Genomic DNA, 14,178 nt, shown 5'->3' with positions numbered 1-14,178 from the left:
AATAATCTAAGAAATTTGTTCGGTCCAGTAAGGATTTTATCAAGCTCCAAATAAAATCAACTTATTTCTACGTTTTTCACATATAATGTGAAATTTATTACATATAATTAAATTGTAAATAGTCTGATAGTGCAAAGATTTCTTTATTCTATTCGGTCTAATCAGTCTACGAACGAAAGTCTGAAAAATTGTTTCTCAAATTTATTACACTTAATATATCAAACCATAATTAATTTTCAATTCGAAAAATTTCGTAAGACTTTCATCCGACTTCAAATAAATCAATGTCTCAAATAAACTACCTTTTCTTCGACTTTAAATAGTCTGATGAGTTAAAAAAGGAAAACATTCAAAAGGATAAGAACCAAACTTAAAACGGGAGGCTTTCCTCCTTAGTAGAATATTTTATTTACTCATTATTTTATTTACTAAAATAAAAATTCCTCCGTGTACTCTTCGCTCGCGTTCGCAACGTTTTAATTCGTCGATCGTCGCGCTGTTCAAGAGACACGTGGTTCTCGGATTCCAGTCCCTACATCAAACCACAAAATCGAAGAAAAAAAATTTTTTGGACTATACTTCAGAAAAAAAAAGAACGAAAAAGGAACGCGTCGATCGACGAGTATAAAACATCGCGTCGAGTTACGTTTGCTAGTCAGAATTGGTTAAAAACGAAGGACGAAGCGACAGGCTAGGGATTTTACGATTAGTTACTGCCTCTTATTGATTAATCGTTTTTATCGTGTAATTAGCGTGCTAGTGGCGCGGCTCGCGGGTTAATTAGTGTTAGGGAGGGGCGTAGAGAGGGCGAGAGAGAGAGAGAAAGAGAGAGATACGGAGCCGCGTGCAGCGTGTAACACAAACAAAACTACGGTTCTTTAGTTACTATTCACGTAGAAAATGGCGTGCCGAGGTCGCCGGTTTCACGGAAATTTATGCGTTTCTTTTTTTTTTTTATTATTCGGTCGTTCGCCTACACGAGCCCGTCGACTGTTAACTATACTTAAAATACTCTCCATCTTGTTTCGCGACCGGTTCAATCTTCCTCATCGAGTTTCGTCTAATTTCCTCTTATTAATTAAAACAATCTCGAAGCTAGATAGGTTTCTCGGTCCTAGTTCGTTGTTCCGACTTTATAGTAACCGGGTGGTACGCACCTAATCGCGTGTACGCCAACGTTTCCTTGCTATACTATTTACTATCGTCTTTAGTAAGCATACACACGAGACAACGCGGTACATACGGTATAGTTTATATAGTTTTTATCACTTTCGATTACATTTAATACCCCGTACTATGCATATAGTTGCTGCTACTATTACTATTAACGACTTTAGTTACTACGTACGTCATCGTCATCGTCACGAGAGATATCATCGTCAACCAACGCCGTTAAGTTGAACATATAAACAAATACACACGCACACGCCCACACACAAGATCCGCTTGTTTTTATTTTTTTTTTTTGTTTTTCCTTTTCGTGGCAGTCCGACCGTCGTTAATTTTCTCTGTCCCCCCCTACCGTCCCCACGATCCCTATTTTTTTCTTTTTTTTTTTTTTAATTTTATTATCACTGATTAATTTTACTACTATCTTACCCGTTAGAACGATAACTTTTGTCTCGTAATCAAGTGGTTCCTCGACGTCGACCATGATCGACGGCCCAACTATAGAGAGTGAAACAAATCTCTGAAATACGCTGACGATTGTCACACGGAAATTTAGGACACGTGCATTTATTAAATATTATCGTTACCTATTTATCGTCCTGTCGTCGAGACGACGGAAGCGCGCCACTTATCTGTAACACGAAAAGTGCATGTTCGACAACGAAAATGCTAAGGAAGATAGGCGATAGACCGGAGATGAAGCGCGTTTCCGTCGGTGACTCGCGGCGTTATCAGTTATCGCTATTAATTATCATTAGTTAACGATATTGCTACTATTACCACTATTATTAGTTATCGCTATCGATTCTTGATGCGAGCCTACTGTCGATCGGCGAGCGAGGTAACTGTTTCGATCGCTCCTCGCCTCCGCGAGAGAAACCGTGGATCCCGTCGATGATCCACGGCCGCTACGACGAGATCTAGCACTTGCTTTTGAAACGGAGAGATCGAGGCGAGGAGCAGTGGCGAGCGATTGAAAGTATACTGAGGGAACGGTTGAACATCCTGAGTGCGATAACGAGAAACACTAAATTTCTTTGCAAGCGGCGACGACGCCGTTGGATCTCCAGGATCGGGATCCAACGACGTGGATCACCGCGCCGAGTTTCAAACGTAAAGTTCGAAGATGCCGTATATATTACAGAATTATAATAATAATGAAAAAAAAAAAAGGTAATAATGAATCCTCGAAGCGCCGCGTACGTAGTGAGCAGCGTTTGCAATTTCGAATTTCGGAAATGGTCGACGCGCAATACAAAAGCATAAATATATAAAAGAATTTAAAAAAAGAAATAATACAGGTACAGAATGAAAATCGTAAAGCTAGAAAGTAATAAATATGTTTAAAATCTGTAAAATCCTGGAAAAAACACGCGAAAAGAGCTAGGGAGATGAAAAAATCTGTGGAGAAGCAGAGAGAAAGAGGGCGGGAGATATAAAGAGAGCGATAGAGAGGAGTATAAGAAAGCGAGAGCGAAATAATACTTAAGCAAAAAAAAAAAGCGTAAAAAATAATATAGCGAGAGTAATGTGAAAAAGACGAAACGATCAAATTCGTACACCAGTCTCTTTCGGTTACGAGCGAGTTCCGCATTGTGTAGGATTTCTCATTAAATGGTTCTATGTATGATGAGCATATATACATGTGATGATGATGATGCAATATCTAGGAGAAAGAGCAAAACCCCTTTTCGATGATTGCGAGAAACGGTGAAAATATATGGTACACAAGAGCTGCGAAACGAGATGAGATGAACTGAAAATTTTGTAGAAATCGCGAGAAGCCTTTTTGTCGTGGTGCACGTGTCAACGTGCACTCGGGTCAAAAACAAAACAAAAATGAAACGAACAAACAAACGAACGAAAAGAAAGAAATACGAAAAAAAAAAAAAACGAAATGTAACGAAACACGCGTCTCTGTCTAGGATGTAAATTCACACGTCGGGAATAACGACGAAAGGCGTTTTCCGGTTACGTTTTCTTTTCTACCATCGTTGTTAACGCTAAATGTAAGTTCGTCAGCGGGTGCTTCCGTGCGACGGAACCGATTCCCGTGCGACGAAAAACCGCGGAAGAACAATTTCAGGTCCCGAAAGTCATTGTCTACAGACTCGGAGGGCAGTGTTCGATGAGATTAGCCACTTTGGTATCGGGAATCGACTAATTTAGAGGCGATCCGTGCGAGCAAATCATCCCGTGGAGACGTTCTTCCGCTCGTACCTCGCTAGATGGCGCGGCGTTCCCGCCATTTTCCCGAGCCCCGCAACATGGCGGCGAGCCGAACAGCGTCTCCCAGCGTCGCATCAGAAATTTCATTCGACTATAGTTTGTAACGGAGCCCCGTTTCACTGCGGTGTCTTTTCGAACGGAAACTAGAAAAGTGAACGAATTCGAGGATGGTCTCTTCGACAGCGAACGAGACGTTTTAAATTTTAATTTTGATACTTTAAGGAAAAGACCGTCTGAGACGCGGCTCCCCCACCCTTCTCCGTTTAGACATATCAAAACGATGTGAACTCGACACACTGCGTTGCTAAAGGAACGAGAGGAAAAAGACGTTATTTTCAGCTATTTAGGAGTAAGGTTGAGAAAACAGTGGAGCAGTGTTTTCGGATACTCGAAGGGTTCGATACCATTGAACACTGCGGATCAGGGTTTTATTCGTGAATCGCAGTGTGATCGCGGGATTAAAAAGGAAAGCTAAAAAGCGTTGTGTATAATGGAAAAAAAACGTCTTTCGGGCTTCCTGTCGACGACGTAGGGCTTGTCCGAGGATCGAGCCGGAGGGACAAGATCGGGTCCCGCGTAGCTTAATTTTTAATTGTTAACGGTAAAATTCGGAAAAATGATCTCACGGTGTCGCGGGACCGATCGTTGGAAACCGTGTCGATGTTTTTCTGAGATCAGGGCCACGAAAATTCTAGTGAATCCTCCGGACGCGCCGCGCTCGGGCGAGCCCGTACGGGGTCGAGTTAGGATTAAAGAGCGGTTCGAGATGTTCGAGAGTGGTTGAAGAGCACAGCGAGCTTGAAATTACGAGTCGAACACGCTAGGTGTAAATATGATTCGAAGAGTACACGCGACACCCGTCATCGTAGAGATTAGAGAATTAAGGGAGAAGCGAAGAGCGTGTCGTTGTGAATGAAAACGTCTCACACGCGTACACGGCGAAATGAATTTTGTTCTGATCGCGAGCGCCGCGCGGGCTTAGGGCTCGTCGATTCTGGAAGCACGCGATTGGCCAGCCGGAAATTTTTCATGTCTTTTCGAGAAACGAAGGCGAAAAAAAGGCTGATACGTATCGCGAGACGGCGACGGTTCGTCGCTGAAATTTTTTGAGTGAAAGAAGAACGGCTTGAGTGTTTGTTGAGCAAAAAAAAAAGCGATAGCTGAGAAAAATTAATGTGAATGCGAGAGCGTATTTAAGTGGACAAATCCAGCGTGATTGGGTGAATGCGAACTGTGTGCTTACAGCAGAGCGTATGATTTTTTGAAAGAAGCGAATGAGACCGAGAGTTTGCGGTGTGAAAGCGTGTGAGCGAAAAAACTAAACAAAATTTTACTACCAAGTGGACTAGAATCGCAACCGATGGGCATTATTAAGCGAAAATGAAATTTTCGGAGCGTTTTTTCGACGAAGAAAAGCGTCCAAAATTGTACCTATTTTCATTTTATAAATTATATATATATGTATATGTATATGTATATGTATATGTATAGATATACGACGACCTAAACGATCATTATTGTGAGATGTAATATGAGAGAGAGAAAGAGATAGAGAGTTAGAGAGGGAGAGAACGAAAAAAAGAAAGCGAGAGAGAAAGAGAGAGCGAGAGAAAAAAAAATAGAGTATAGGGCGGGAAAAGAAAACACGTTGACGGAGAGAGATTTAAGAGAAAAAAAAATGGGAGAGAACAAAAAAGATGAAAAAATGCGTGGAAAGAGAGATTGGAGGAAGAGATGATGAAGTTGAAGAAGAAAAAAAAATTATTGTATCTATATTCGGAGGTGATCGATGATGTATTCGAGTCGTGATTATTATTATTATTATATATTATGATTATTGTGTATAGTTAAGGCGAAAATGGAATTTTAGACGAAATTATCGAACTCGAAGTATATAGGGAGAGCGAATAATAGTGAGAGTATAAGAGAGAGAACGGAAGAAAGCAAGCGAGATGAACGAGAATTGCGAGAGAATGCGAGAGAGAGAGAGAGTTGCGAGAGAAAAAAATTTTTTCTTGACGGTGATTGCACACTGTGAAACAAAAGAATCAACCACACGTCGGCAGGCAACCTAAAAAATAGATAAAACATACGGTTAACAAAAAATTGTCCCCCTCCCCTCGAGCAAAAAGCGACACTAAATCGAAAGTATAGTCAAGGACAAAAATTAATCGAGAGAAATTAACGAAAAAAACCTCACGGCCAACAAAAAAGAAAAAAATATGGAAAGGAACGAGAAAGTACGGAATGGTAGAGAGCACATGCGACGATAAATTAAGCAAATTAAACAAAATACAAAAAAACAAATGGAATCATCAGGACACAAATGTTTCGGAGACAATACGCAACATCACAAGAAATAAATATATTATATATAGAAATGAATAAGAATCACGCGCATAGATTGAAAAACACAACAATAGCAGGCAATAGAGTTTGGGTTCGCTGGAATGATTTTCTTTTTCTTCCCGGTATACAATAGATCATTGCAATAGAGAATTTTTCGTGGCAGGCAAAAAAGAAATGAAAATAATCAAATCAAAACAAAAAACAACCAGACAAATTTTTACAAACGACTCAATTCCTTGGTCTCTGTTCGTACACGATCGACCACAGTGGAGAAATAGCAAGAATAATAAAGTACTACACACATCACAATGCAAAAATTGTTAACAATATATCTATATATAAAGATATACATATATGTATGTATGTACGCGCGCGCATACGTACATCCGGTGCAAAATAGAAGTAAAAAAAATGATAACGAGCAAACCGTTGACAAAACGAAAATAGAAGAAATAAAAAGTAAATAACGAAACAATAGAAACGCGAACGCGTACGCGATGTGCTTCCTCGTTCGTGGCAATGTCGCCCGATCAAACTTCCAATTTCCGACGAAAACCCCCACACCCCCGTCTTCGAGAAACATCCGGTTTTCATTTCGATTTTCCACTATTTCCCCCCAACGAGAACCACCATGCAAAACGAAACGTGATTCGAGACAACGTGAAAGGGCGCATTGTCGCGTTCCAGGACGAGCAGAGGAGGAGAGGCGACATACGGAGGCAAAAAAAGAAAAAAGAACAAAAATCTTTCAAGCAAAAAATATAAAATAGAAACTCAGGCAGAGAAAGAGAGATAGAGAGAAAGAGAGAGAAAGAGAGGGAGAGTGAGGAAGAAAGGAAGGAAAATTCGAGAAATTATTAAAAAAACGTGTAGGACGAGCGCGACGAGAAATCGCGGAAACGAGACAGTATACTTTCTTCCCCCCGATCGCAATTTTCCAACCCCGGATCGAAAAAGTTCGGTTTGTTACACCCTCGCGATCGTGTAGGCGACTGTTTGTCGATTTTCGACGCTCTCGACACCGTAAATTCAACAGAACAAAAATACAATACAACATAGAAATGTCCCTCGGTCGACGAATATTTCGGACGCAATTCGAGAGAACAACCCCCTGCAGAGATAACGGAAATTCATGGAGAACTTACCCCCGATTCAACTCGTTCAGACAAAAATTGGCAATTACGGGGATCAATTGGCATAAACGCGAGCAAAATTCGCATATCAGAAACCCGTTGACCGGAGGGGCCACAAATGTCCTAAAGCCTTCTGTTTCCACCGTAGCATAATCCATTTTCCACAAGAGTGTTCCTACATTTTATCCACCCGCGGTCCCCAAAATCCGATTTTGCTTTTACAGTTTCCCCCTTGACACACCTTTTCCAGAAACCAACCCTCCCCCAATCCTAACAGGTATATTCCACAAATGGCACACCCCCTCAACGTTTTCAGAAATCCCCCAGGAGAACGTATCACACCGCCATTTTTACCGAACCACACACACCAAAATCCCCCCGCCCCCCAGAAGTCCCTCCAGTAGAAAACCGATCAACCAATGTGAGTGAATGTGTAACGTGTCAACAAAGAATACAAAATCATAAGAAACGTGTTTTAAACGTGGGAAAAAATATAGCGGATTTTTTTTCAAAGAGTATGAAAGCGCTAACGAAAGAGAAAAAAAAAGAACAACAAAAGCGATAGCGATGATGCGATCGAAGATCTCGGAGAAAAGCGAAGAAGCGTCGAGAGAAAGAGAATAAATAAGAACAACATTTATATATTTACGACCCGGAGGATGAAAAAAAATCGATCGATCGGAAGAGAAACGAGGAGAGAGAGAGAGAGAGAGAGAGAGAGAGTGAGAGAGAGAGGGAGTGTGTGAGAGAGAGTGTGAGAGGGAGAGAATGGTAAAACGGAAAAATGGGTTAAACGTTAAGAAGACACACACACATTCGTCGGACTGTGTAGGGACATTTTGCATCCAATTGCGTAAACACGAGACAGAGGGAAAAAGTGTGCGTGTGTGTGAGAGAAAGCAAAACGAGAATTCAAAAAGAAAAAAAATCAAGTCGAGAAATAGCGAGAGAAAGGGAGAGAGAGAAAGGGAGCGAGAGAATGCGTGTGTGTAAGGGAGCGAGAGATGAAAGTGGTAAGAGATGAGACTAAAATGGTGAAAAAAATGCGAAAAGAGAAAAGCGCGAGCGAGAAGAATAAGACGACGGAAGCTAAAAGAACTAAAAAAAAAAAATAAAATAAAAGTAATTATTGAATTACAAAATGTACGAACGAACAATTGATACTGTCTTCGTTTTTTAGGGTCGTTTCTCCGTTCGACACGCTACTATTACGAAAATAAAAAAAAAATATTGACGTTTGTCATTGGATTATTACCGACGACGATGAATTGTCATTATTAGTAAACGAAAAAAAAAATAACTATTGCTATTATTACGACGACGAATGATTATTATTATTATTATTATTAGTTATTATTATTAACATTTATTATTGACATTATTATCACGATTTATTATTGCGATGATGATTATTGCGATTATTACTATTATCTTTATTATTATTATTATTATTATTATTAATTATTATTAATATTATTATTACGTGGTACAATAAAAATTTAATAAGCATCCGACGTGTTCAGAGTCTCGTGACTGTTATCAACCTATCCCCTGCGTGTTGCACGCGTTTTCCAACAACAACCGACGACAATCCTTCCACACAGCCGCGGAAATTATCGTTTCCTACTTAACGTTAACGACATGCTACGCTGACCTCTCTTACGCTCGAAAATAATGATAACTATTCGCGGCGTCTATCGTGCAAGAAAATATCTGCTTATCGCTTCCCGTTATCTTTCACCCGTTGCAACATGTTGCGGACGAGTCTTTCGGGCACGAGACACAAAAAGCAGCTCGATCAATTATTCGAAAATCCTGTGCTGGTGCCAAACTGTCTAGGAAACACCTTTTTAAAACCAGAAAAATTTCACAAGCCGCACAGATGGAATCATTTCTTGGAGGAACGTGATTTGGAAGTGGTAGGAAATGTTCAAGTAAAATTGATAAAGTAAATCACTTATAAAGTTATAATGTTATAAACATTTCCAATAAATTGACGAGGTTATGTCCTAAAAACTATGGTCAAGGGTACACAATATTTTATATCAGGTACGTATCAGGCACAAAATGGTAACGATAGCTGAAAGCATAAAAGCTTCAGTCCTGTTGCACTCACAATATTTCAATATACACTGCACCGTTATAAAAATTACAAACGGATTGGCAATCTTACGGGGCTATTCTAAAAATTATGGTTAAGTATGTGCAATTTTTTTACATGATCAAAATTGTTAGAATGTGTCAGGTAAGCTTAAAATAATGTGTTAACTACAAAAATGCATTAGCACGAATGGCTGAGAATACTCTAAATAGATTACCCATTATTGTGCTTAACAAAGTTTGTTGCTTCACGACTAAAATGGTAAATGCTGTTCAATTTGCTAAGTAATCGTTAACTGTAAATTGGGAACATTACAAATCCATTAAATAACGGCCGGTAATTGTAAAAATGCATTAGTACGAGTGGGGAAAAAACGTCATTAACACACCCAAAACGAAAAATCGTAGACCACTAAAGATGACCTCGACATTCGGTCCCCCCAAGCACTATACTCCCTTCACTACTCCATTTCCCATGGAATATCTGGTCCAGATACCCCCTCGAACCGAAAACCGTCCGACCCGGGTTTGCGTCACGATTTTCGACCGTGGATCCGAGTCTGTGAACCGTGTCAGCGGGGTCATCGAATGCGGGACAGTACACGAAGAGAGCGTCCAGCATTTCGCGAGATAGTGCGCGACGAAACGATCGCGAGGAAAGACGATGTTCCGTTTCGGTGCGCGAGAGAGATCGGTTTGCCTGGACTGTTTCGAGAGATGCCTGGAGAACCTGGCCGGAAGTGGCCGGGAATTCTGCGGACTGGCGATTAGGCGAACGAGCAGCTCGAAGCCTGGCTCCTCGAGATGTTTGATCGATTCGGCCGAGCGATTTGGAGCTCGTCGTTCGTCGACGGCCGTGAAACCGGCGCCAGAGCCACGGAAGACCTGCTTGTACGACTTGCACGCGCAGCACCGAGGTAATGCACCCTATCTAAAAATTAAAAAGTGGTAATGTACACTATGTAACAATTAAAAAGAGAACACTCGCATCTTCTACCCCGCGTAATGACTATTTCAGCAAGGTGCAAGGATACACAGAGCTCTTGCAACTACACTGGATAGTTACTCTGGAAACTTATTGGAACTTATTGTTGGCTACCATTGCAAGCAAAATGGAAGTTTGAAGAATATTTTCAAAGTTGCTGGCTCGGTACTTTCAGACTTCGTTTGCTCCTCGAAAATTTGCTTATTTTTCCATTGCATCCTGTAAAATTTCCCGAACAGTAATCAAAGTGTAAAACGAAAATGGATGAAAATAGCTGAGGAATATTTTCTGCCACTATTTCCAAGGGAGCAGGCAAGGGATGAAACGTTGCTAATGCGTTAGGTAGCCTGAACTGCAAGGATTTTCTTCCCAAATGTTATTGCAATTAACGTGAATTAGTAAAATACGTTACAAAGTTAGCTTGAAGTTGTTGTTTCTCTTTTTCAGGAAAAATAGTCAACTTCTCGGGATGGCTGCTGCCTGTCCAATATCAGGAGGCGATAGCAGCGTCCCATCAGCATACAAGGACGTTTGCGTCATTGTTCGATGTGGGCCACATGATGCAGACCAGAGTCTCTGGGAATAGTGCTACCGATTTCTTGGAATCCTTGACCACCAGCGACCTGAAGAACTTGAAGAAGGGTTGCGCGGTGCTTACGGTGTTTACTAACGATAATGGAGGCATTCTGGATGACCTGATTATTACGAAGGACGACGATGACAAGTACTTCGTGGTGTCTAATGCTGGACGGCGGGACGAGGATTCGCTGTTACTGAGTCAGAAGCAGGTACGAGATTTTTAAACTGGATTTTGTATCGATTTTCGACGGTGTTAAGGGATGAAAATCGTTCCTACAGTTAGTGTAGTTAGTGCGAGAATTCAGTACCAAAACTGACCCAACTCTGCTACGAATATTTTTAGATACTATTAAATACAAACTCTAATTACATACCGAGAGGATAACATTCGTATTTTTCGACTAATTTCGATTTGTTGTTAAATCAGGAAGACTTCAAATCCCAAGGAAAAACAGTGAACCTAGAGTTCCTAGACCCCTTGGAACAAGGTCTGGTGGCCTTGCAAGGTCCAACATCAGCGGCCGTTCTCCAGCAATACGTGAACATCGATTTGAAAGAGCTGAGATTCATGAACAGTGTGGAAACTGATGTGTTTGGAAGTCGAGTTAGAATATCTCGTTGCGGATACACAGGAGAAGATGGTTTTGAGATATCTATGCCGGTGAAGGTCGCGAACAGTTTGGTCCAGAGGATTGTGGAGACGTCCGACACAAAGTTGGCTGGTCTAGGAGCTAGAGATAGCTTGAGGTAAGACGCATCTGCAAGATGAACGGTTTGTAAACAATCATGTGGTAAACTGTGGAATTTTTGTAGGCTTGAGGCTGGACTTTGCTTGTACGGGCACGATATCGACGAGGAAACTACCCCTGTTGAAGCCGGGCTTACTTGGCTAGTAGGTTAGTGGAAAATTGTGCTTTTCGTGCAATGTGGCACGGGCATACGCGTGATATGAAAGTTCGCTTCAAAGTTACTCCAGGACAACTGAATTATTGAATCAATTTAAATTGTGCATTAAAACAACCTCAGGATATACAAAAAGGCTAACTAGATAGTTCAAAACAGCTTCCACTATACCCTATATTATTTTAAGTTTTCTTTGCATTGCAAATTTTTTTTGTACAATAATACAGTTTGTTTAAAAGACAATTTTTCTCTCGATTTTTATTGCTAAAGATATAGAAGTGAAGGAACGTCTCGAATCCTGGGGTCAGAGAAAAATGTGTCGATATTTTGCTATTTAATTAACGAAGTTATTTACTTGACTCAGCCAATGGTTCATCCTGGTGTTGTTAATATAGCGAGATTCCTCTTGAAGGGTCTAAGAAGGATGTAGGAATGAAGGTCTTGAATCCTGGGGAAAAAAGAAATATGCATCAATCTTTCAATATGTAAATAATTAAATTTATTTATTTGCAAATTTGGAGGCTAGATGATCATCTCGGTGTTGTCGATATGGCGACATTTGTTCTGAAAAGGTCATGTAGGAACGAGTACGAGAATTAAACCATAGAAAACAAGAAAAGTACATGTCCATATTTTATTATATAACCTAGAACGCAGGAGACTTTGAACATATTCATGGAAACCACAGCTAAAACTATTCAAATCCGTATTAATTATCTTTTACATAATTTCAAACTTACTCTGTCGAGATGAGTGTGGATCCTTTTACTGGACTTAATATTAATATCTTATAACTTAAACTAGCTACTGCAAAATTAGAATGTAGATAGAACATTTATCGCTCTGGGTCAAACTGGACCCATCTCTCTCCATTTAAAGAATAATTAGTAAAATTCTGCTTGCATCTTTGGAAGCTACATAGGCCACCCCAGTGTTTTCCAATATGGCGCCATTCTTTTCAAAGAGGTTAACGATACAGGAATGAAGGAAAAATAATGTCTTATGATTCACGACTTATAATTTTGTTTCAGCTAAAAGGAGAAGGGCAGAAGAAAATTTCCCCGGGGCCCAAAAGATACTATCACAGATCAAATCAGGAGTCAGGAAGAAACGAATTGGTCTGATGTTGGGACAAGGTCCACCGGGCAGAGAAGGGGCGGCCATATTGACACCGGAAGGAGAACGCGTTGGGAAAGTGACTTCCGGTGGGCCCAGTCCAACCCTTGGACGACCCATTGCTATGGGGTATGTGCCCCCAGAATTAGCTCACTATGGTGGAGGAGTGTTGGTCGAAGTTCGGGGGAAAACGTACAAAGCTACCGTGACGAAGATGCCTTTCGTCAAGGCGAACTATTACAAAACAGATAAATGATAAATCGTATGTTCCATGTGTAAAATGGAAAACAAGGTACAAAGTTCTTATCATATTTTTATATTATATTGTTATATAGGAAAATAGCGCACTTAAATTTATTAATAGGTTTCAAAATACACTTCATAGCAATGTAAAAATTTGTGTAAGTATATAATACGAAATGGTATACATGTATATAATTAGTCAAACTTTTTGATAGAACTCGCAGGAACATTTTAATACTGGAGCTACCAGTGGAAATGTATTACTTAATTGATACATTTATATGTATACTATAGTAAACATCAATTGGAAACTCACTAAATCTGTTCCTTTAATTTATATTTGAATATCAAATCCAATCGCTGCTAGTGTTAAGGAAGAATATTTTATGAATACAATTATGTTAAGGAGCCACGAAGAGTCTATTCTATACTACTACAATTCTGATTATACTTACGCGGAACATTGTTTGTAGAACTACGTTGATTAATAAAATGTGGATATTGTTAATACTGAAAGTCTATTCATTGTAACCTAGGTAATATTGTTTGTCAACTATTATTATTAACATACGTACCCAGCTACGAATGCTGCCGTTGCACACCATAGGGAACCATCCAGATGGCGGTGAGATCGTTTGGTTCGAAAAATCTGAATTAGCGCCATTCCTCGTAGCGACAGAACGGTGAAACCGGTAGACTATGATTACCGACAGAAGAATCGTTGTTCTGAGGTTCAATTAATATTTAAAAACGCAAGTGAAATTTTGGTAGACAAGATATTCATGTTTTTCTTTTCTCTCCTATGAAATTTAAGTGGATAAATTTGCAATTATTGTATACGCTAAGAAGTGAACTTAATCGATAAAGTAGAAAACCTTGATCAAGGGAATTTAAATGGATTAGCATTTTTTTGGAAATCATGGGAACTATGAATTAAATAGATAGATAAAGTTTCAAGAATTAACAATAGCTTTCTTCCTCGTACTTGTGAATGAAATGAAATACATGGTAAATAATGGAAAAGTATGCATGAGATATAAAAATATTACGTAGTTACAGAGAGGAAATGAAAGTGCTCACGCTCGGGGTTTTAGTGTCCCCACTTTTCTGCATCATCTTTTTAGTCTGCAACAGAACCTGCATCACCTTTTTAGCCTGGACCAGAACCTGCATCATCTTTTAGCCTGTATTAGAACTTGTCATCTTTTAGGCCGAATCAGAGCCCACATAGAAGACCCTCTTTTAACATAGAAGTAGCATCCACTCTGGCATTATTTGGAGTCCGCTGCTAATAATGCAGGTAAGATGATGCAGGTTCTGTTCCAGGCTAAAAAAATGATGCAGGTTCTGGCACAGAAGAGGTACAGGAGT

The 14,178-nt window shown here is 40.0% G+C and overlaps 1 protein-coding gene across 1 annotated transcript; it reads left to right on the top strand.

Moving 5' to 3' along the window:
- Nucleotides 1–9,534: 9,534 nt before the first annotated feature.
- LOC143358930 (aminomethyltransferase, mitochondrial) lies at nucleotides 9,535–13,308 on the top strand. The gene is made up of 5 exons (XM_076796473.1): nucleotides 9,535–9,898; nucleotides 10,414–10,754; nucleotides 10,973–11,292; nucleotides 11,359–11,441; nucleotides 12,480–13,308. Exons 1-5 carry the CDS (start codon nucleotides 9,646–9,648, stop codon nucleotides 12,818–12,820), a joined length of 1,338 nt encoding a protein of 445 aa, XP_076652588.1. The 5' UTR covers nucleotides 9,535–9,645; the 3' UTR covers nucleotides 12,821–13,308.
- The last annotated feature ends 870 nt before the right edge of the window (nucleotides 13,309–14,178 follow it).

Source organism: Halictus rubicundus, chromosome 1 (genome assembly GCF_050948215.1).
Source record: "Halictus rubicundus isolate RS-2024b chromosome 1, iyHalRubi1_principal, whole genome shotgun sequence".
Taxonomy (NCBI): Eukaryota; Metazoa; Arthropoda; class Insecta; order Hymenoptera; family Halictidae; genus Halictus; species Halictus rubicundus.
Note: the sequence above shows the minus strand (reverse complement) of the source record. Positions and strands in the feature narration are given on the sequence as shown.